Below are 24,610 nucleotides of genomic sequence, written 5' to 3' on the forward strand. Positions count from 1 at the left end.
TGCAATGGTGGGGTGTTGATATGACATCTGGAACACCAGAGAAACACCAGATACCATGGACTGTGTTCTCTGTTTTCAAAGCATTGTGTTAAAAAGGATTACTTAGTTTAACACCATCAAGAGGCACACCAGAACAACACTTTTCCATAACCATATAATTACATTTCATCAGAAAATTCCATAAGAATTCCATAAATACCACATGAAAACAACAAACACATTTGTTTTACCCAGTATCCACGAGCATATGTGTTGCCTTTTGAAGAGCTCGACTTTCCTCTGAGCAGAGCTACTTATTTGTGAACCTAACGGCCCTGGCTGCTCTGGTGTCTGGCCTCGCATTAGCCTCTCTTTAACCTCTTTTCCCCACTGTTGTTGTTCATGTTGTTGTGCTAAAGGGAGGATAATGTAATCTACCCCATCCACCTACTTCCTCGTTCCTCCTTCACCTCCTCCTCCCACCATCCTCCTCCCTCTTCTCACCCCAACAATCCTAGATCTCCTGCCCACCCCTTCCCCTCTCTCCCTCACCCCACTTCCCCTCTGCTCCTTCCTGATGCCCCACAACAACTGCACACGGCACACTGTCAGGTCACATGATGGAAAAATACTCTCCACTAAAGTTACTCATACCCATTTCAGACAGAAAATGTGGTATATTACGTGTAAAAATGTAAGGCATTGTTTATACGCAGCAAATTCTCCAGTGTTAAATCAAAACTGACGGTGTTAAATTAACATTGTGCTTAGTGCTGATGCTGTTACACTTTGTCAATGTTAGGGAATTAACACTTTGTGTTTTGCAATAACACGTCATATAGCATTTTTAACACTAGGAAGGGTATGTAGCTTGCACCAATGATCATATAGTATTTTTAAAGGTATTTTTAAAAGTATTTTTAAACAAACAAAATCATGTTTTTCATGATTGGATGATATTTGAAGGAAACCAGATGAAAGTACGATGACCAAAGTATGAAAAATGACTGTTGCTTCTACATTGATAAAGTTTGATCATAAAGTCACTGGTCCCCTACCCCATGTCACACACTTGGATTCATTATTAAGGGCTTGTAAGTAATCATTTCACTGTAAGGTCTACGCTTGTTGCATTCGGCGCACGTGTCAAATACAATTTGATTTGATTATTAAGGGGACAAGGCGACATCACTTTAACACTCATTCTGTGTATGAGTCTGTGTATGAAACCTCTGCAGAATAAATCATCATCCTGCAATTATTGAAGTGAACGGAACAGAACAGTCATCTATCAGAAAACCTCAACGGATACAGCTTTAACACCTGGGATCTTGGGGTCGCTAGATGAGCTGACGCGAAATGTGTCGTCACACCTGCTCCAGCCCCACCAGAGAGTCCCGGCTGTTATTGAGAACATTTTAATGGGCGAAACTTGGCTTTTTTCCCTATTATGTTTCATTACATGGGGATTATTCCAACACAATACACCAGGAGCTCAAAAGCTACTGCCAGGAAGTAAGACGTTTTTCTCTCCCTCAAAACAAACCAGGGCAGTACAACAGGGCTAATCAAAACGAAATCATTGTTTTCTTGGTCAAGTTGAACACAGAGGAAAACTCAGGCAAGCCAGATGATCTGATCAAAATAAAAAAAAATATGAAAATATGTAAATCATTATTTGAATATGTTGGTAACCCCAGTGGTGGAAAAAGTACCGAATTGTCATTCTTGAGTAAAAGTAAAGATACCTTAATAGAAAATGTCAAGTAAAAGTGAAAATCACCCAGTAGAATTGTAATGCTTTCTTTAGGGGAAGTATAGGAGTCAGGCGCAGGACACAGGAATGAGTGCAAACAAAACGTATTTACTCAAAACAATAATCAAACTTCTCCCACAGTAATAAAACATAGTTGGGAGAAACACCTCCAACAACTACAAAACAGGAAACAATCACAGACAAGACAAACAGGAAAGCCAGAGGGTTAAATAATGAACATAATCAGGGAATATGAAACAGGTGGGTATAATTAAGACAAAACCAAACGAACAGGGAAACATAGATCGGTGGTAACTAGTAAGCCGGTGACGTCGACCGCCGAACGCCGCCCGAACAAGGAGAGGGGCCGACTTCGGCGGGAGTCGTGACAAAAATCCTACTTGAGTAAAAGTAAAAGTATTTGGTTTTAAATATACTTAAGTATAAAAAGTACATGTAATTGCTCAAATATACTTAAGTATCACAAGTAAAAGTTAAAGTACGAATAATAAAACAGTCCTTATATTAAGCAAACCAGACGGCACAATTGTCTTGTTTTTTATATTTACGGATAATACACCATTTACAAACTAAGCATTTGTGTTTAGTGAGTCTGCCAGATCAAAGGCAGTGGGGATGACAAGGGAAGTTCTCTTGATAAGTGTGTGAATTGAATCATTTTCTGTCCTGCTAAGCATTCAAAATGTAACAAGTACTTTTGGGTGTCAGGGAAAATGTATGGAGTAAAAAGTACATTATTTTCTTTAGGAATGTAGTGAAGTGAAAGTAAAAGTTGTCAAAAATATAAATAGCAAAGTAAAGTACAGATACCCCAAAAAACGACTTTAGTACTTTAAATATTTTTACTTAAGTACTTTACACCACTGAGTAACCCGTTGTATAAAAGTGATAATGCCCTCGAAGCTGGTGTTTGGAGGATATATTGGCATCTGCTCGCTGTGTGTGTGTGTGTGTGTGTGTGTGTGTGTGTGTGTGTGTGTTTCAAGTCAAACCTATGTGGATGTGGGTTTGTCAGATTGTTTGAAGTGGGTGAACCATGTGAAATGTGCCATAGTGTGTTTTTATGTGAATTCCAGACAGACATTTCCTTCATTGCTGGGTTTGCAAAGCCCTTGTGACTACAGTACAGTGATTAATGTCTTCACATGGCCTTGGTCTGCACGCACTATCCAACTCTGAGGAACTTGAGAAGAACTATGACTACATGGCAGAGTCTAACACAGTCTGCATGTCCAAGAGCCGTGTACACAACAAAAATATAAACACAACATGCAACAATTTCAAAGGTTTTACTGAGTTACAGTTCAGATAAGGAAATCAGTCAATTGAAATAAATGGGCCTCAAGATCTCTTCACGGTATCTCTGTGCATTCAAATTGCCATTGATAAAATGCAATTGTGTTCGTTGTTACAATGCAGAACTGCAGTCAGGTCAAGACTCTGGTGAGTACGACAAGCACGCAGATGTGATGCCCTGAGACAGTTTCTGACTGTTTTTGCAGAAGTTCTCCGGGAGTACAAAACCACAGGTGAAGAAGCCGGATGTGGGGGTCCTGGGCTGGTGTGGATACACATGGTCTGCGGTTGTGAGGCCGGTTGGACATACTGCCAATTTATCTAAAATGACATTGGTAGAAAAATGAACATTCAATTCTCTGGCAAAAGCTCTGGTGGACATTCCCGCAGTCAGCATGCCCATTGCATGCTCCCTCAAAACTTGAGACATCTGTGGCATTGTGTTGTGTGACAAAACTGCACATTTTAGAGTGTCCCCAGCACAAGGTTCACTTGGGTAATGATCATGTTGTTTAATCCGCTTCTTGATATGCCACATCTGTCAGGTGCATGGATTATCTTGTCAAAGGATAAAATGCTCACTAACAGGGATGTAAACAAATCTGTGCACAACATTTTAAAGAAATAAGCTTTTTGTGCATATGGAACATTTCTGGGATCTTTTATTTCAGCTCATGAAACATGGGACCAACACTTCACATGATGCGTTTATATTTTTGGTCAGTATATATCCAAAGCCGAGGGGCGATGCGTTCTATGGAAAATAATGAACGCCGAGATGTTCCACGACACGCTAGCGGAGTGGAACTGACCTTCCACAGAAATCTATTATTTTCCAGAGAAGGCATAGACCCCCGAGTTAATTATCCCTTTGATACCATTGCTAAAATTGAACATATTTGCCGCTTGAAATGTGTTCAACATCCACTGAAGTAGCTACTAAGTTTAATAGATACAGTTGAAGTCAGAAGTTTACATACACTTTGGTTGGAGTCATTAAAACTCATTTTTCAACCACTCCACAAATTTCTTGTTAACAAACTATAGTTTTGGCAAGTCGGTTAGGACATCTACTTCGTGCATGACACAAGTAATTTTCCCAACAATTGTTTACAGACAGATTATTTCACTTATCATTCACTGGATCACAATTCCAGTGGGTCAGAAGTTTCCATACACTAAGTTGACTGAGCCTTTAAACAGCTTGGAAAATTCCAGAAAATGATGTCATGGCTTTAGAAGCTTCTGATAGGCTAATTGACATCATTTGAGTCAATTGGAGATGTACCTGTGGATGTATTTCAAGGGCTACCTTCAAACCAAGTGCCTCTTTGCTTGACATCATGGGAAAATCAAAAGAAATCAGCCAAGACCTCAGAATTTTTTTTGTAGATCTCCACAAGTCTGGTTCATGCTTGGGAGCAATTTCCAAACGCCTGAAGGTACCACGTTCATCTGTACAAACAATAGTACGCAAGTATAAACACCATGGGACCACGCAGCCGTCATACTGCTCAGGAAGGAGACGCGTTCTGTCTCCTAGAGATGAATGTACTTTGGTGCGAAAAGTGCAAATCAATCCCAGAACAACAGTAAAAGGACCTTCTGAAGATGCTGGAAGAAACAGGTACAAAAGTATCTATGTCCACAGTAAAATGAGTCCTATTTTGACATAACCTGAAAGGCCACTCAGCAAGGAAGAAGCTACTGCTCCAAAACCGCCATAAAAAAGCCAGACTACGGTTTGCAACTGCAGATGGGGACAAAGATCATACTTTTTGAAGAAATGTCCTCTGGTCTGATGGCTTAAGGACAACAAAGTCAAGCTATTGGAGTGGCCATAACAAAGGCCTGACCTCAATCCTATAGAAAATTTGTGGGCAGAACTGGAAAAGTGTGTGCAAGCAAGAAGGCCTACAAACCTGACTCAGTTACACCAGCTCTGTCAGGAGGAATGGGCCAAAATTCACCCCACTTATTGTGGGAAGCTTGTGGAAGGCTACCCAAAACGTTTGACCCAAGTTAAACAATTTAAATGCAATGCTACCAACTACTAATTGAGTGTATGTAAACTTCTGACCTACTGGGAATGTGATGAATGAAATAAAAGCTGAAATAAATCATTCTCTTTTATTATTCTGACATTCCACATTCTTAAAATAAAGTGGTGATCCTAACTGACCTAAGACAGGGAATTTTTACTAGGATTAAATGTCAGGAATTGTGAAAAACTGAGTTTAAATGTATTTGGCTAAGGTGTATGTAAACTTCTGACTTCAACTGTAGCTACAGTAGTTGCCAGGTAACCAAACAGACTTGCTAGTAGCTAACCAAGCCATCAGTCCTAGCTTGCCATTATGAAAATCGAATTCAACAATGCCAATAATGTTTTTAGTTCAACTTTTGCTTTCAAAAACAGCTCAAACATAGAACATGTAAGAATGCACTATAGCCATTGAATTGGTGTAAATACTTAAATACTGTGCGTTATTTAAGTGATAATGATCGAGAAGCCGATGTTCGGAGGATATATTGGCACGTAGAGGGCCGGAAAACCATGCCAATATGTCCTCCAAACACTTCGAGGCTTCAAGGTCATTATCACGGGTTACCAACATATTCAAATAATGATTTACATATTTTAATTAAAAATGTTATTTTGCTGAATTTATTCATACTATTTCATCCTTCCACAAGACACACGCACACACATAAATATAGCTGCCAAAGCTGGCTGGTCGTTCGTTAGTTCTATCGGTTCGGTTGCCAGAGACGTGATCCAGTCGTTAAGTCTTTTTGTTCTGTATCTATGTATGAGACCCATTCGTTCATTCTTAATGTTCTATTGCCATACTGGCTGGCAACGTTCTTATCCCTTGCTTGCTAGCTAGCCAACTACGGCTAACGTACAGTCATGTCAAACAGTGCAGCCAGAATAACAACATAGTAGTTGCATTTGCATTCGTTTAAGCTGTTTTCCAGAGACATTTATTTGAATACATCCATAACAATGAACTAATGACGTGTTCGATTTCACCTGCCATAGGACACCGTTGTTGAGGAGGAGCTAGCCAAAAACACAGCTAACACAATCACTTAAAAATAAAGCTGGATAGACTGTAAACAAGCTGCACTTCATTTCATTTGACCTGTTTTCTATTGACATTTCTTTGTATATATCATTATAAATTATGCTGATTCATGATTTCGCCTGGCCGAGTGAAGCTGCCTGTCTGTCTGTCTCATTCCGACACGTTCATTACTATGGGACAGCTGGAGATCGAATCTGAATATTGAAACAATTTTGCAAATGTCAGAGAGACAGCAAGGTTTATACAAATGTGTGCTATTGAAAACCAATTGCTAGTCTAAAATAAATGGGAGATAATGTCTAGATGCTTTTTAGAGTGGAGATCAAGTTTATAAATTGTTTGGCTGGGCTGATGAGACACTGGATTGCGCAGTGAGATGGAACAGAGTAAATAGTGTGGAAGGACCACCAGAGGGCAGGCTGGGCTCACGGATAGTAGCCCAACAAGGCATGTGAGACCAGGTAACCAGAGTCAATTAAGCACAGCTGACGGTACTAATGAGATACTCTTTCCCCTACAAGAGAGAGGATGGAACTAGCAAGAGGAGAGGAAGATAAACTATCGTTGGGGAATGGCTACGGAGAGAGAGGTGCTATCCATGAAGAGCCATTAAGACGGTGATGAATATGTGATTGTTGTTATAGTTTGAAGATAATCGTAATGTGATCCTGTGTCATCTAAAGAAGATGTATGTTGTTCCTTTGGAGATTCTCATTGACTGTGTTGGAGTGTTTGTATTGTCAGAAATCCCTCAATAGAGAACTGTGTTGAATCAAGAAAACCTACTCTGGACTCGTTTATTCCACCTTTCCACTTTAGAGTGACACCAAATGACTTGGTCCGCTCACATTGGTGGAGAATGTGGGCATAGGTGGACGAGTGACACAAGGATAAGTGAGTAAATCAAGATTCTTCCAGTAGACAGAGGAACCATTCAAGAACGATGGACAACGCCCTACTACAACAGTTGATCACGGCACAGCAGACAACCATAGAACTCCTGCAACGACAGCTGAGTGGGCGAGAAGAACCTAGAGTGAAGCCTAGAGCGGCTGCTCATGCCATCTTACCTCGTCTCTCCAAGGAGGATGATATCGAGGCCTTCCTCATGACCTTCGAAAGGACGGCCACCTTGGAAGAGTGGCCGCCCACAGAATGGGCGAGCGCATTAGCCCCTCTTTTGACCGGGGTGGCCCAGGAAGCCTATTTTGACCTGGATTCCCACAAAGCTGCGGACTATGGGCGACTAAAAACCGAGATCCTGTCCCGGTACCAGCTGACTGCCAGAGATAGAGCTGTGAAGTTCCATCAGTGGACCTATATGGCTGACCAACCCGTCCGTGCCCAGATCTTCGCTCTAATACGACTGATGAAACAGTGGCTGGAACCCGGAAAGGGAGTAGGACACGTAATAGAGACCCTCGTTGTGGACAAGATATTGAGGGAATTACCCAGTGACTTAAAAAGGGTTGTGGGTCAAACCAACCCGTTGTCAGCCGACGACATAGCCCAGGCGGTGGAAACATACCGATCTACAGGGGAGTTGTTAAAAGGGGACAAGAAGGAACGGAAGGATTCTGCAAATCCCGTACCACGACTCGCCCCGGCACGTCCGCCACCGAAACCTCCAAACCCCCTCCGGAGGTGGGAGAAGTCATCCCCCACACAGCAGGGTCGGTGTTTTAAATGTCAGTCTCCAGACCATTATGCCTCACAATGTCCTAGCAAGGACGAGTCCATGGTCACGGAGTCATCGCTGCCCATCCCCACGCATCCCGGTTCGAGAGGGCATGATCAACACTGTTGGTTAACAGAAATAGCCCCAGCCCCAGAGATTCCGGTTCGAGTAGAAGGACAAGATGTGGTTGCCATTCTCGACTCGGGAAGTATGGTTACGTTAGTAGAGGAGCGGATGGTGACCTCAGCAACACTGCTACCAGACAAAGTAGCCGTGTCCTGTATCCATGGAGACACCCACTATTACCCCACCGTGAATCTGTCTATTCTCACTCCGAAAGGAAGGTGTACAGTCAGGGCAGGGAAAGTACCCCAGCTGAAGGTGCCATTATTGATAGGGAAAGACTGTCCTCTATATAAAGAGCTGCGGCAGATGACGTTATGCATGGGAAGAAGGGGGACAGGAAAGAAGAAAAAAAACAAATCCAAGCCCGAGGTAGTAGTCCTACAAGGCGACGTAGCCTCGTCCTTGTCCTCTGGAGCAGAGGAAGAAATAGAGACCCAACGTTTACGACAGATATTCCAGGAAACCACCGATGAAGACACCTGCGAAGGGTTATACACAACGCAGGAAGGAAGGAGCAACCAGGCGCTAAGAGATATATTTGAAGCCCCATCCGAGGAGGGAACCTGGAAGGGATTCTCCTCGGTCACCCCTGGAGGGGATGGGGAACAACCTCCACACCCCTCTACCGAGGTTGACCTGCCCCAGGAATTAAAGGGACAGTTCGGCACCTCGCAGCATAGAGACCCAGACCTAAGGGAGGCCATGAGGAAGGTGAAGGTGATCGACGGGAGGAACGTCGACGGATCAGGTGAGCCCCCTCTTCCTTACTATGCAATCAGGCGGGGTCTCTTATATTGGGTCGTGCAACGAAGGGGGGAAATCCAGGAATTACTAATGGTGCCTAGACCATACAGGGATACAGTTCTACAGTTAGCCCATTCCCACGTCCTAGGAGGACACCTGGCACGGGACAAGACTATTGACAGAATCATGCAGAGATTCTATTGGCCCCGTGTCACCCGGGATGTGGCCAGGTATTGTAGGACGTGTGATCAATGTCAGCGTACAGCTCCACGGCCACACCTACGTAACCCTTTGATTCCTCTCCCCATCATAGAGACTCCCTTTGAACGCATAGCTATGGACCTCGTGGGACCCCTCCCAAAATCTGCCAGAGTACACGAGTACATCCTAGTGGTCGTAGATTACGCTACCAAGTTCCCAGAGGCCATACCCCTGCGTAACATGTCGTCCAAGGGAATTGCCAAGGAATTGTTCATGATGTTCTCTCGGGTAGGCCTTCCCAAGACGATCCTAACCGATCAGGGAACCCCGTTCATGTCCCGGTTGATGAAGGACTTGTGTCGGTTATATCAGGTTCAACAGATACGTACAAGCATATTCCACCCTCAAACAGACGGGTTGTGCGAACGCTTGAACAAAACGATTAAAAGCATGTTGAGAAGAGTGGTGTCCAGAGACGGGAAAAACTGGGACATGCTTCTCCCACACTTAATGTTTGCCCTGCGAGAAGTACCCCAGGCGTCCACTGGATTCTCCCCGTTTGAATTGCTCTACGGCAGACCCTGTCGAGGGATCCTCGACTTAGCCAAGGAGACCTGGGAGACCCAACCATGTCCCTTTCGATCCACAATAGAACATGTTACCCTGATGAGAGACCGCCTGTCGGCAGTATGGCCCATAGTAAAAGAGCATATGGAGAAGGCGCAAAGGACCCAAGGCTGGGCCTACGATAAGTCCGCGACATCCCGTGAGTTCTCCGTGGGAGAGAAAGTGATGGTGCTCGTGCCCACAGCGGAACACCGCTTGCTGGCGCAGTGGAGGGGGCCCTACGAGGTAATGAAAAGGGTCTCACCCGTCAATTACCTCATCAAACAACCCGACAGGAGGAAGAAGGTCCAACTCTATCACATAAACCTGTTGAAGAAGTACCATGGAAGAGAGGAGGAGGTGGCTTTGATGGCCATGGAGGGCCAAGGAAAAGAGGAGGTTCTACCACAGGTGCGCCATGGCCAAACTCTCTTGCCGGAACAGTCGAGACAGCTAGACAAGCTGATTATTCACTTCGGCCGGGTATTCTCTCCATTCCCAGGACAAACAGATGTCTTGTTCCACCATATCCACACTGAACCCGGCAAGAAGGTGCATATCCGTCCGTACAGGATTCCTGAGGCCTGCCGAGTCATCGCCAAGAACGAGGTAAGGGAGATGCTGAGGATGGGGGTGATCGAGCCATCGACGAGTGAGTGGTCCAGTCCTATAGTCCTGGTCCCCAAACCCGATGGTAGTATGAGACTCTGCAACGACTTTAGGAGTGTGAATGCAATCTCTACATTCGACGCGTATCCCATGCCCCGCGTGGATGAACTTTTGGAGCGCTTAGGAAAGGCCAAGTTCATCACCACCCTGGATTTGACGAAGGGATATTGGCAAGTGCCGGTGGCTCCAGAGGACCGCCCAAAGACCGCCTTCGCCACACCGGAGGGGCTTTTTCAGTATGTGAGGATGCCCTTCGGACTGCATGGTGCTGCTGCAACTTTCCAACGCCTCATGGATGCCATTCTACGGCCCCATCAAGAGTACGCAGCGGCGTACATAGACGATGTGGTCATCCACAGCGAGGACTGGGATAGTCACCTCCTACGACTACGGGCGGTGCTCATGAGTCTGGAAGCCACAGGGTTGACGGCCAATCCAAAAAAATGCTGCCTGGGTCTGTCCGAAGCGGAATACCTGGGGTACACCGTGGGGAATGGGAAAATACGCCCACAGGCAGAGAAGACCAGGGCAATTCGGGACTGGCCTCGACCCCAGACCAAGCGGCACGTTCGGGCCTTCTTAGGGATAACGGGATATTATCGCCGTTTTATCCCTGGATATGCAACCATTGCCAACCCCCTCACAAACCTCATCAAGAAAAACTTGCCAAACCGGGTAGAGTGGAAAGATGAGGCGGAGGAGGCCTTTTAATTGCTAAAAGAGGGCCTGTGTTCTGATCCCGTCCTACAGGCTCCGGACTTCTCACAAGAGTTCATTGTACAGGTAGATGCCTCGGATACGGGGCTCGGGGCCGTACTAGCTCAGGGTGAAGGCGAAGCAGAGAGGCCGATTCTCTTTATAAGTAGAAAGCTCAGCGATCGGGAACAGAGATATGCTACCGTAGAGAAAGAGGCCCTAGCCATTAAGTGGGCCCTCGATTATCTCCGGTACTACCTACTGGGTCGGAGGTTTGCATTAGTTACGGACCATGCGCCCCTCACGTGGATGGCTGGTAAGAGAAACAATAACAACCGAATAGCCAGATGGTTTCTTGCTTTACAACCGTTCTCTTTCCATGTCATCCACAGGGCCGGATCGAGGAACGGGAATGCAGACGCGCTGTCCCGACGCGACCAAGACGGTGCGTCTGGCGCCCGACCCTCCGGTCCGGTCCTGAGGGGGGAGGTATGTGGAAGGACCACCAGAGGGCAGGCTGGGCTCACGGATAGTAGCCCAACAAGGCATGTGAGACCAGGTAACCAGAGTCAATTAAGCACAGCTGACGGTACTAATGAGATATTCTCTTTCCCCTACAAGAGAGAGGATGGAACTAGCAAGAGGAGAGGAAGATAAACTATCGTTGGGGAATGGCTACGGAGAGAGAGGTGCTATCCATGAAGAGCCATTAAGACGGTGATGAATATGTGATTGTTGTTATAGTTTGAAGATAATCGTAATGTGATCCTGTGTCATCTAAAGAAGATGTATGTTGTTCCTTTGGAGATTCTCATTGACTGTGTTGGAGTGTTTGTATTGTCAGAAATCCCTCAATAGAGAACTGTGTTGAATCAAGAAAACCTACTCTGGACTCGTTTATTCCACCTTTCCACTTTAGAGTGACACCAAATGACTTGGTCCGCTCACAATAGGTATTTCAACATTATAGCATTAGCTGGTGGTAACTTGTGGAATAGACACCGGCTGGAATGCGGTTTTAACCAATCAGTGTCCAGGATTTGACCCACCAGTTGCATGAAGGGAAATAATGCACACTCTAGAATGACCTTCAAGCCAATCAAAAACAAGTATTCAACAATGCCATGATATATCCAGTCATAGTCTCTCACACACAATGAGTTTCGAAGAATTATCCAGCATGGACACCTGGAAGATTCTTAGAACAGAGTGTGAGAGAGAGAGGAACTGTGACTACATAGCGGAGTTTACATGTCCAAGAGCATTGTGGGTCCATGCTGCTGTTGCATACTTCCCAGAACATCAGCGTGTGTAAGAGGAAATACATTTGGCTACAGAGTCGATATCTAGCGTCGACCACAGACTACGAGGTGTGATTATCTAGACATGGCTTGACTGCGTGCATATGAGCACAGATTCGTAAGAAACATGATGACACACAATTTCAACGCCAGCCTCCCCTGCAGCTTCAATACGTTTTCAAACCGTTTCTCAGACAGAGCATCCTGCAGCTTTCTCACACATTCATACATCCTGCTAAACACTTCCTCTCCTGGCTGCAACTCAGCATGAAAGGAACAAACAAGAAACAAAACACTGAAGTAGACAACATAGCTGAAAAGTTGAACGCTAAGAATCTTAAATGTTTAATTTCGTGGTGCACCGAGGAGAGGCCAACACTAATAAACTGATCAACAAACTTAGGAAATGCTCCCGGTTAGCCTTAAACAAGCGTTTGATGAGATTTATCCCCAAAAATATATGGATAGGCAATTATTTTTATGGTGTGAGTCAGCGATGCTCCTGTGTGTGTCTACTGCCAAACTGCAGTGTGTATTTGTTAACTTGATGGAAACTTGTGCCCCTGCCATATCTGATATGCCTACTACCCACAATCTGCCAGCAAAACAACCAAACCATTAGAACTGTGTACATAAACATACTGCTTGCACTCAGAATTCTTCCTTTGCTTGATAGCCTTATTTATAGCCATCTCAGCAATAGGAAGTGACAGAAGCACTTTTCTTGATCTTCTATCTACTAACCATCACTGTCAATGAACATAAAGTAACAGTATATCAACATCGTGATACACAAAAACAGATGTTCACCTAACAACTCACTTGAGGTTTAGGTTTCCTGACAGCAAGATTGTTATATTTTGCATTCAACACAAATGTTTTGATAGTTCAGAATCAATTATGTGTATAGACATGAAATTCCTACAAGTATTATAGTTAGCTGCTTTCCAAGCCAGTACTTGTGTATGTTGGCATATACTAACAGTGATGTTTGATAGAGGTCATTTGGTGTTTGATATTCCAAAGCTGAACCCTTCCACAAGGTAATTTTTCGCTATTCTGGGCTCTTAAAAGCTTTGCAAACACCAGCTGTATATGAGATCTGTGAATACATGGGATCTGCTTCCAGGAGTCAAACCCCATGCTTGTTACAGTAGATACTATCCCCTGGATGGACATTTTCTTGGTTATTTTTACCCAATGTCTTGTTTCACTATTTACATGTTCTTTGTTTACTGGTTATAGATCACATCAAGTCATATTTATTCTGATATTTCAGTTCTCATATTTTGTTTCTGTGACTACTACACCATATTGATGTAACCTCACAAATAAAACCTTCCTGATATCTAGTTTTTGGTTCTCACAACAACACAAAAACAACACTTGTTGTAAGAAACAATAAGCTTCTTGCTTCCTTTGTTTCATTTAGGCCGATAAAAGAGAAGACAGAAGACAGTGGTTCGGCCCGTCAAACGGACAGTAAAGGAATGTATTTTGTTTGCTCCAAGTATGGAGAGAGACGGTTCAGAGTGAGGTCTTCTGGGAGATCTGGAGCATCCGTCAGGGGATGCTCTGGATTTACGACCGACCACGCAGAGGGGAGAGAGGGGAGACTGCCAATGTCCTGGTTAGGGTAAGGGAAGGGAGTGGACGTCTGTCTGTTGGACAAAGCTTGACCATTACTCCCTCTCACCAAACCTGGGTTCAAATACTATTTGCTTTCTTTCAAGTAGTTACGGTTTAAGTCAGAAGTTTACATACACTTAGGTTGGAGTCATTAAAACTCGTTTTTCAACCACTCCACATATGTCTTGTTAACAAACTATCGTTTTGGCAAGTCAGTTAGGACATCTACTTTGTGCATGACATGTAATTTTTCCAACAATTGTTTACAGACAGATTATTTCACTTTCACTTTCACTGTATCACAATTCCAGTGGGTCAGAAGTTTCCATATACTAAGTTGACTGTGCCTTTAAACAGCTTGGAAAATTCCAGAAAATGATATCATGGCTTTAGAAGCTTCTGATAGGCTAATTGACATCATTTGAGTCAATTGGAGATGTACCTGTGGATGTATTTCAAGGGCTACCTTCAAACCAAGTGCCTCTTTGCTTGACATCATGGGAAAATCAAAAGAAATCAGCCAAGACCTCAGAAAAAAATGGTAGACCTCCACGTCTGGTTCATCCTTGGGAACAATTTCCAAAGGCCTAAAGGTACCACGTTTATCTGTACAAACAATAGTACGTAGGTATATACACCATGGGACCACACAGCCATCATACTGTTCAGGAACAACAGCAAAGGACCTTGTGAAGATGCTGGAGGAAACAGGTACAAAAGTATCTATATCCACAGTAAAACGAGTCCTATATCAATATAACCTGAAAGGCCGCACAGCAAGGAAGAAGCCACTGCTCCAAAACCGCCATAAAAAGCCAGACTGCACATGGGGACAAAGATTGTACTTTTTGGAGAAATATCCTCTAGTCTGATGAATCAAAAATAGAACTGTTTGGCCAAAATGACCATCATTATGTTTGGAGGAAAAAGGGGGAGGCTTGTAAGCTAAAGAACACCATCCCAACCGTGAAGCACGGGGGTGGCAGCATCATGTTGTGGGGGTGCTTTGCTGCAGGAGGGACTGGTGCACTTCACAAAATAGATGGCATATGAGGAAGAAAAATGATGTGGATATATTGAAGCAACATCTCAAGACATCAGTCAGGAAGTTAAAGCTTGGTCGCAAATGGGTCTTCCAAATGGACAATGACCCAAAGCATACTTCCAAAGTTGTGGCAAAATGGCTTAAGGACAACAAAGTCAAGGTATTGGAGTGGCCATCACAAAGCCCTGACCTCAATCCTATAGAAAATGTGTGGGCAGAACTGAAAAAGCATATGCGAGCAAGGAGGCCTACAAACCTGACTCAGTTACACCAGCTCTGTCAGAAGGAATGGGCCAAAATTCACCCAACTTATTGTGGGAAGCTTGTGGAAGGCTACCTGAAAGTTTTGACCCAAGTTAAACAATTTAAAGGCAATGCTACCAAATACTAATTGAGTGTATGTAAACTTCTGACCCACTGGGAATGTGATGAAAGAAATAAAAGCTGAAATAAATCATTCTTTCTACTATTATTCTGACATTTCACATTCTTAAAATAAACTGGTGATCCTAACTGACCTAAGACAGGGAATTTTACAAGGACTAAATGTCAGGAGTTTTGAAAAACTGAATTTAAATGTATTTGGCTAAGGTGTATGTAAACCTCCGACTTCAACTGTATATAGTTTGATTTGGCCTGTCTGGAGTGCTGGCTGAGTGCAGAGGAGGGACTCCCAATACCAGGGCCATGGTTAGGGTGAGGGATTGGCCGTTTTTCTGTTGGACAAAGCTTGACTATCATTCCCTTTCCCTCTCTTCTGTTATACCCTGACCTGGGTTGAAATTCTTTCAAATACCTTTGTTGAACCTGCCTAGAGTACCAGATGGGCGATTTCAACTTTTGGGACTACTTCCTTGGTTCCATTGCATGAGGCAATGGAGTGGAGTTCATCAGATTCAAATAAATGATATTATCCTATTTTTGGCATATACAGTGCAGCGGTTGCAATCATTTGCTGTGGGTCTGTGGATTCAGCCAGTCTCCTTTTCTCCAGACTCATAAATTCAGCCAGAGCACTAATGTCTAAAGACAAACCGACCAGCTTCCACCCCACTTATCTTCAAACAGCCAGTGAATTAGTAATTTAATCAAATCAGCTGCAGCAGCGTTCCATACATAAATCAGCCCAGACAGTGAAATAAATGTAGACTGTCCATTTTATCTAAGGGAGTAGAGATAGATACACTGTAGTGCCTATGTACACAGGCTGAAATATGGCGAAGGGAAAATGTCACTCCTCTAAAGAATGCTGAGGATTCTCTTTGCATAGACTCATTATATGTTCCATCAAATTTCAGTTGACAGACATATGGTTTGTTGTCTGCTCTGCTACGCGCAGGTCCACCCAATTGCGACGATAAAGGGAGCCACCAACATCCACCCGGTAAGAACGTGGTGCAACTCTCTATAAGCACTTGCCCAGCCTCCAAAGTTCTGTGTGGTCTCCCAGCAGCGGGTTCATCCTTATCGTTTCACCCACCTCCAGCTCTGGTAGGTCTCGAGCAGTCCGGTCGTAGAAGCACTTAGCGAGCTGCTTTCTGTGGTGCAGTTTGTCCGTGACGCCAACCATGTCGCAGGGCTCAAGTAGCTTGTTAGCTACGGGGATGGTAGTCCTCAGAAGGCGTTGCGCTGGGTTGCTGTCCATGTTTTCGGTGGGTGTGTTCCTCCACTGTAAGATAGCTTTCCAGGGGTCGTTGCTGTCATGCAAGCCCCTGTGTAACAGGTTTTTTGTTTTGCAATCTTGATAGCTGACTCTGCTTTGCATTTGCCTTTGGGTGTCTTGGAGAGGTGGTCATGTGGTCAAACTCCCATTCTGAGGCGAAACGCTTGAACTGTTAGTGAATTGTGGGCCATTGTCCGTGATGACCTTGTCAGGCTGGCCCTGCCTTGCAAACGGCGACCTTCTTCATCTCTGTAGACAAGTCAGGGAGCAGTTCAATTTCTCAAAAGTCAGAGTAGTGATCAACAATGACAAGATAGTCCTTTTGTCCGTGGCTGAATAAGTCCATGCTGACAATTTGCCAGGCCCTTGTGGGCAGTTTGTGTTACATCATGGTTTCCTTTGGCTGTTCATGAGTGTACTCATTGCATGTGTTACAGCTGCTGAAAAAGTCTTTCATTTCTGCTTGAATGTTTGGCCAGTATAATGTTTCACATGTCTGGCGGTAGCATGCGTCACCTTCAACGTGACTGGAGTGTATGCGGGTAAGCATCTCTGGATGTAGCGATTTGGGGATAATGACCTTCTGACCTCCGAACAAGATGCCATTTTGCACGCTGATCTCATCTCGAAAGGTCCAGCAATCTCTCACTGTGAAAGGTGTCTCCTCTTTCAGGTACGGCCAACCTGTGAGAACCATGGACTTCAGTGACTGTAGGTGTATGTCCTTGTCAGTGTGCTGCCTGATCTGGGCTAGGCAGTGATCTGTCAAGTTTAAGTAGTCTGCCTGATTGATTTGTTGAACATTTTGTTGTTCCTGCTGTTGCGAACAGATGGCATGCCGCTGATAGGCAGTGTCTGTGCCTGTCCTGCTCAGTGTCTCACTGATGTACATCTCTGGTCCTGGCTTGTAGATGACCTTCAGGCTGTAGTTTTGCAGAGTTAGGAGCATGCTTTGAAGCCTTTTGGGCGCGTTGAGGAGAGGTATACTGAATATGTCAATGAGTGGTTTGTGGTCAGTTTCAGCAGTGACCAGCTCTCAACCATATAAGTAGTGATGGAAGCACTTGCAGGAGAAGACGATGCTGAGGCACTCTTTCTCAATTTGTGCATAGTTTTGTTCGGTGGGGGTGAGTGCTCTCGCTGCAAATGCAACGGGCTGGCATTCCTGCATAAGACAGCATACAAGTCTACTTTGGCTGGAGTCGCTCTGAATTCTGACAGGCTTCGTGACGTCGTATTAGCGCAACACTGGCATGGATGAAGCCAGAGATGTCATGTCCTGCACTGCAGCCTCGTGTTTCAAATCAAATCATATTTTATTTGTCACATGCGCCAAATACAACAGTGAAATGCTTCCTTACAAACCCTTAACCAACAATGCAGTTAAGAAAATACCTAAAAAAAAGTAAGAGATAAGAATAACAAATAATTAGTGAAAGAGCAGCAGTAAATAACAATAGTGGGGCTATATACAGGGGCTACCGGTACAGAGTCAATGTGCGGGGGCACCGGCGTCATGGTAACTGAGGTAATATGCACATGTAGGTAGAGTTATTAAAGTGACTATCCATTGATAATAACAGAGAGTAGCAGCAGCGTAGAGGGGGGGGGGGAATGCAAATAGTCTGGGTTTGGGTAGCCAGTGCCATGGTGTGTCTTTATCCAGCAACCAGCGCAGAAGCTCATAGACTGCTGATAGGTGTGGCATGAACTTTGCAAGATAGTTTGCAAAGCCGATGAGACGCTGCTCTCCTTTTGCATCAGACGGGTTTGGCATGTCGAGGATCGCTCTGACTTTGTCTGGGTCCGGCTTCAGGCCTTTGGTCGAGAGAATGTGGCCATAGAAGTGGACATCTTTCATCTTGAACTGCAGCTTCTTCAATCCAAGGCGCAGCTTAACTGATCGGCAACGCTCCATCAGTGCCAGGAGCTTCACATCGTGGTCGCATTCTGCTTCTTCATCTCTGTCACCACAGCCTACAGTTAGGACATCATCAGCAATGGGTTCAGCCCCATTTCAGGTGTCCAAACTTTTCAGGCTACAACAAAAAGGTACATTTGTCAGCAAGACATAATGCAGGCCTAATCAATGGCAATCGCTGAATGTCATTAGGCATACTTTTTGGTGTTTTGTAACAGATCCATTCATCAAATGGCGCGAGTATACATGCAGTTTGGATGCTGAAATTATTTTGGAGTGGATGAACATGAACAGGTAGCCTACTTTTTAAAGTGATTTGTTTGACAATCAAATTAAGATACCATGACTGGGTTGTGTTCACGCCACATTAAAAGGTAATAATTGTTCACAGTTTAAATTACGTCTTTATTATTAGGCCCATAAAAAATAGTATGTGCAAAGCGCTTGCTTTCAATATAGAGTTCACCCTCCCACATGAATGTCATGGTGTAATGCGTGCGTGTGTGCGTGTGTGTGTGTGTGTGCATGCACGCGTGTGTGTTTTCAAGTATCCAGAGTAAGTTCACTTGTTCCAGTCCCACACACCTCTCATTGAAGCCAGATGAGCTCTCCTCCGGGTCCTAAACCAAACACCTGTACTCCCATCTCTGTTAGCATTAGGTTTAAATGCCACCACCACAGTAACCAGATGTGGGCCCCTGAGCCATGCTGGAACAGCTCTCCTTGTACAACATGAGATTTGTCAGTACGGTCCCAATGTAATGTCCGTTGTTGGAATGAGACCAAGGCGCAGCGTGGGTTGGGTTCATCATACTTTAATATAAACGGTGAACCAGCAAAAACCAAAACAAGAAGCAACACACCGAACGAACAGTTTCGCAGGCTGCTCACAGCATTGGAAAAACAACTTCCCACCCCAGACAGGTGGAAAAAGGGCTACCTAAGTATGGCTCCCAATCAGCGACAACGATGTACAGCTGTCCCTGATTGAGAGCCATACCAGGCCAAAACACAGAAATACAAAACATAGATAGGGAACATAGAATGAACATAGAAATAGAAAATATAGAACATACATCAAAACCCTGAACCACACAAAACAAACACCCCCTGCCACACCCTGACCAAACTACTATAACAAATAACCCCTTTTACTGGTCAGGACGTGACACCCAACCAGCATGCTCCTGCCCAGCCCCCCTCATTCATAAACAATCAGGCAGCTCACAGAGGGGGACAAGGCCATAGACGAGGCCAATACTCAGGAAGAGTAGCTAGGACAGTAACCATTAAACAAAGCTCCTCACAAGGTTATTATTCCAAGAAGGGGAGGTGTCAAATAAAAATGTAAAAAACGTTATTTGTCACACGCTTTGTAAACAACAGGTGTAGAGTAACAGTGAAATGCTTACTTACGGGCCCTTCCCAACAATGCAGAGAGAAAGAAAATAGAGAAATGATAGAAAAGTAAAACCTGTCAAAATAAATGTAATTATAAATACACAATGAGTGACGATAACTTGGCTATATACATGGGGTACCAGTACCGAGTCGATGTGAGGGCATGTATGGAAGATGTTTTCCCACTACTATAGCTGTGGATATGGCTGTGTTCCATCTGGACTATAGCAGTCTAGGGTCAGTTTCATTAGAGCATGGAATGAAAAACGTTTCGCAACAGAACATTTGAATGAGTATTTCTAGCTCTCCCCAGGCTGTAATGCATGGACTGAGGCTGTCTGGGTGTGTAGTAGGTGGTCAGTGGGGATGGGACCCAGAGGTTATAGGGAAACTCTTAGTCCGTGTCCCTGTCCCAAATGGCACTCTATTCTCTATATAGGGTACTACTTTTGACCAGGGCCCATGGGGAATAGGGTGCCATTTGGGACTCAGCCTTGGTGTGATGTGATAGCTGCTAATGTGAGCCTCTATCTCCAGCTGCATCTCTAACTCAATTCTCTAATGATGGTCACGGGCCTGCATCACATGTGAGCGTAGGAATCTGAGAGTCAGAGGGACCGTTGGCTTTACAGAAACAGAGGAGTGTTTCAGGGTTTCAGACCCAGTTCCAGGTTGTGTCCCAAATGGCACCGTCTTCCCTATATAGTGCACTACATTTGACCAAGGCCCATAGGGCTCTGGTCAAAAGTAGGGCACGATATAGGGAACATATACAGTAGGTGCCAGGGAGGCAGACCAAGTCTCCAATATGTTGTTGGTACTTTCCTCCCTTTTTGAACTACAAGAACATGACCTGAGAAGTTAATTCAGTACTGCTGGATTTATAACTGAGTGCTCAGTCACTGAGGGACTTCCCAATACCAGTAACAGGCATATCTATTTCCAAAAACGTTCAATAATTGGTCTTCACTGGTAGTGTCAGAAACCCCCACACCTGGTTGCATGACATGAGGTCTGGCTGTGGACTAACATCACAGAGGAACTGAATTGAATTCACTTCAGATTATTTATTGTATGTGCGTTCCCAATTTTTCCTAGTTATCATACACAGTAAACCATTTGTACTCGAAAATAAAGGCCATCATCATTTTGGCAAAAAAGTGTATTATATCAATATTCTTTCCTAAGTCATAATAACAGTTAATAAGAATCAGGACAGTTCTAGAAGCTACACTGCAGGTTGACTGTTTCTTACAGTCAGTTGCACCACTGACTCAACTGCTCAATTAGGCACCACACTATCTACCAAGAGAGTTTTCATCTATATTCTTCGTAGCTGTCTATTTACCACCACAAACCGATGCTGGCACTAAGACCGCTCTCAATGAGCAAACAGGAAAACGCTCATTCAGAGGCGGTGCTACTAGTGGCCGGGGACTTCAATGCAGGGAAACCTAAATCCGTTTTACCTCATTTCTACCAGCATGTTAAATGTGCAACCAGATGGGGAAAAACTCTAGACCACCTTTAGTCCACACACAGAGACGCATACAAAGCTCTCCCTCACCCTCCATTTGGCAAATGTGACCATAATTCTATCCTCCTGATTCCTGCTTACAAGCAAAAACTAAAGCAGGAAGCACCAGTGACTGGGTCAATAAAAAAGTGGTTAAATGAAATATGTTCCGGGATTCTTCCGATAGCATTGAGGGGTACACCACATCAGTCACTGGCTTCATCAATAAGTGCATCGATGATGTCGTCCCCATAGTGACTGTACGTATATGCCCTAACCAGAAGCCATGGATTACAGGCAACATCCGCACTGAGCTAAAGGGTACAACTGCCGCTTTCAAGGAGTGGCAGGTGTACCCGCTCATCAGATGTGGCAAGGCTTGCAAACTATTACAGACTACAAAGGGAAACACAGCCGCGAGCTGCCCAGTGACACGAGCCTACCAGATGAGATAAATTACTTCTATGCAAGTAACACTGAAACATGCATGAGAGCATCAGCTGTTCCAGACGACTGTGTGATCACGCTCTACGTAGCCGATGTAAGTAAGACCTTCAAACAGGTCAACATTCACAAGGCCGCGTGGCCAGACGGATTACCAGGACGTGTACTCCGAGCATGCTCTGACCAACTGGCAAGTGTCTTCACTGACATTTTCAACCTCGCCCTGTCTGTCTGTAATACCAACATGTTTCAAGCAGACCACCATAGTCCCTGTGCCCAAGAACACTAAGGTAACCTGCCTAAATGACTACCGACCCGTAGCACTCACGTCTGTTGCCATGAAGTGCTTTGAAAGGCTGGTCAGAGCCCACATCAACACCATTATCCCTGAAACCCTAGACCCACTCCAATTTGCATACCGGCCCAACAGATCCATAGATGATGCAATTTCTGTTGCACTCCACACTGCCCTTTCACACCTGGACAAAAGGAACACATATCTGAGAATGCTATTCATTGACTACAGCTCAGCGTTCAACACCATAGTGCCCTCAAAGCTCATCACTAAGCTAAAGACCCTGGGACTAAACACCTCCCTGTGCAACTGGATCCCGGACTTCCTGACGGGCAGCCCCCAGGTGGTATGGGGAGGTAACGACACATCTGCCAAGTGGATCCTCAACACGTGGGCCCCTCAGGGGTGCGTGCTCAGTCCCCTCCTGTACTCCCTGTTCACTTATGACTGCATGGCCAGGCACGACTCCAACATCATCATTAAGTTTGCCGATGACACAACAGTGGTAGGCCTGATCACTGACAACAATGAGACAGCATATAGGGAGGAGGTCAGAGACCTGGTCGTGTGGTGCCAGGACAACAACCTCTCCCTCAATGTGATCAAGACAAAGGAGATGATTGTGGACTATAGGAAAAGGAGGACCGAGCACGCCCCCATTCTCATCAACGGGGCTGTAGTGGAGCAGGTTGAGAGCTTCAAGTTCCTTGGTGCCCACATCACCAACAAACTGTCACACCAAGAGAGTCGTGAAGAGGGCACGACAAAATGTGTTCCCCCTCAGGAAATGATCCTCAAAAGGTTATACAGCTTCACCATAGGAACATCCTGACTGGTTGCATCACTGCCTAGTATGGCAACTGCTTGGCCTCTGACCGCAAGGCACTACAGAGGGTATTGCGTACGGCCCTGTGCATCACTGGGGCCAAGCTTCCTGCCATCCAGGACCTCTATACCAGTCGGTGTAAGAGGAAGGCCCTACAAATTGTCAAAGACTCCAGCCACCCTAGTCATATACTGTTTTCTCTGCTACCGCACGGCAAGCGGTACCTGAGCACCATGTCTAGGTCCAAGAGGCTTCTAAACAGTTTCTACCCCCAAGCCATAAGACTGAACATCTATTCAAATGGCTACCCAGACTATCTGCATTGCCCCCCCACCCCTTTTTTTACGCTGCTGCTACTCTCTGTTTATTATCTATGCATAGTCACTTTAATAACTCTACCTACATGTACATATTACCTCAATTACCTCGACTAACCGGTACTTTTATTTCATATTTTTTGTAGCTATTTTTCTTAAAACTGCATTGTTGGTTAATGGCTTGTATGTAAGCATTTCACTGTAAGGTTGTATTCGGCGCGTGTGACAAAAAACATTTTGATTTTACTTGATCTGATCATCACTCATGATGACTTAACTTCTGTGTCCAGAGTTATTGTTATTCTCTCTTAAAATGTCCCAAACAGAGCAGAAAAAATTAGGGTCTAATTGCAGTGGGTTTCCATAGTTAGACTTGGGAATGAATTGCATATGGGTACATAACTGTACGTGTCCCACTATCACATTCACCAGAGAAACATTTATACCGGCAGAAAAGGACCATTTCAAAACCGTTAGATTCTCAGGTCTATTCAAATAAACCATGGTAGTGCACATGATGAACTTGCTTAATAACCTTCAGGTTAGAAAGGGGTCAATCCTCTCCAAAAGTCACTTACACCTAATGGATGCTTTAATGGGTCACGATTACTCATAAATAATATAGAACACCCCTAATGATTTGTGCCTGTCAGATGCGCCCAATAGAACATAGACCCAGTAAGGTAAACCATGCGCGCACGGCACGATGTACTGTTCGCTTGTAATAACATGCATATTCGAGTAAAGCTCACTTACCGAGTGCTGTCGTTAATTTAATATACTGCATTCGCCAGAGCATCTTGGTATCATCGGTCTCCAGGGCGGCAGGAGCGGTATTCTTCGAACCTTCCCGTCTGACGCGCAATATTCAACTAAAGACAGATCTCTCTATAGGTGCGAGGGGTGACTGAACTACTCTGAAAATTCACCTGACATTTCCTGTATTCTAGCATCTGTGTTTGAAGTACAAGAGGAACCCTGTAAGTGCCACTAAAAAGACTAGGGCGTTTATTCCGTTTTTAAAAATAAGTGTTATTCTTCTGTTCAGTGGCACGTCACCGCTCCATATCCTCTGCTGCTGCGTAGGCTACTGCGTGGAGTGGACAGGGCAGGAGAACAAGTTTGTGGGAGTTGGCTTGCCAAGACAACCCATGGGCAAATCTTATCATGCAAAAAAACCAATCACAGTGAGGTCTGACTCTGTGTATAAGAGTAGTTACTTTGGAATCGGGAACCACCACCAACCCAAATTACTTTGGAAATGTCCACTTTTCCTGTGAGTGTTCCACCACCATCAGTGTAATCCATAGCCAATATATCTTTCAAAAGACATTTCCTTGCCACTTCTTGTAAAGTGATGAAAAAATAGCAGGTGATTTCAACCTTTC

At 44.6% G+C, this 24,610-nt stretch overlaps 1 protein-coding gene across 1 annotated transcript in view; it reads right to left on the reverse strand.

The window, feature by feature from the left end:
- LOC115159164 (integrin alpha-1) overlaps positions 1–24,317 on the reverse strand; it is a 69,677-nt gene extending 45,360 nt beyond the window's left edge. Inside the window, exon 1 of the mRNA XM_029708623.1 lies at positions 23,979–24,317. Coding sequence (XP_029564483.1) covers positions 23,979–24,021 — 43 coding nt within the window. The 5' untranslated portion in view covers positions 24,022–24,317. The remainder of the gene's footprint in view (positions 1–23,978) is intronic.
- Positions 24,318–24,610: the final 293 nt, after the last annotated feature.

This window comes from Salmo trutta, chromosome 23 (assembly GCF_901001165.1).
Source record: "Salmo trutta chromosome 23, fSalTru1.1, whole genome shotgun sequence".
NCBI lineage: Eukaryota > Metazoa > Chordata > Actinopteri > Salmoniformes > Salmonidae > Salmo > Salmo trutta.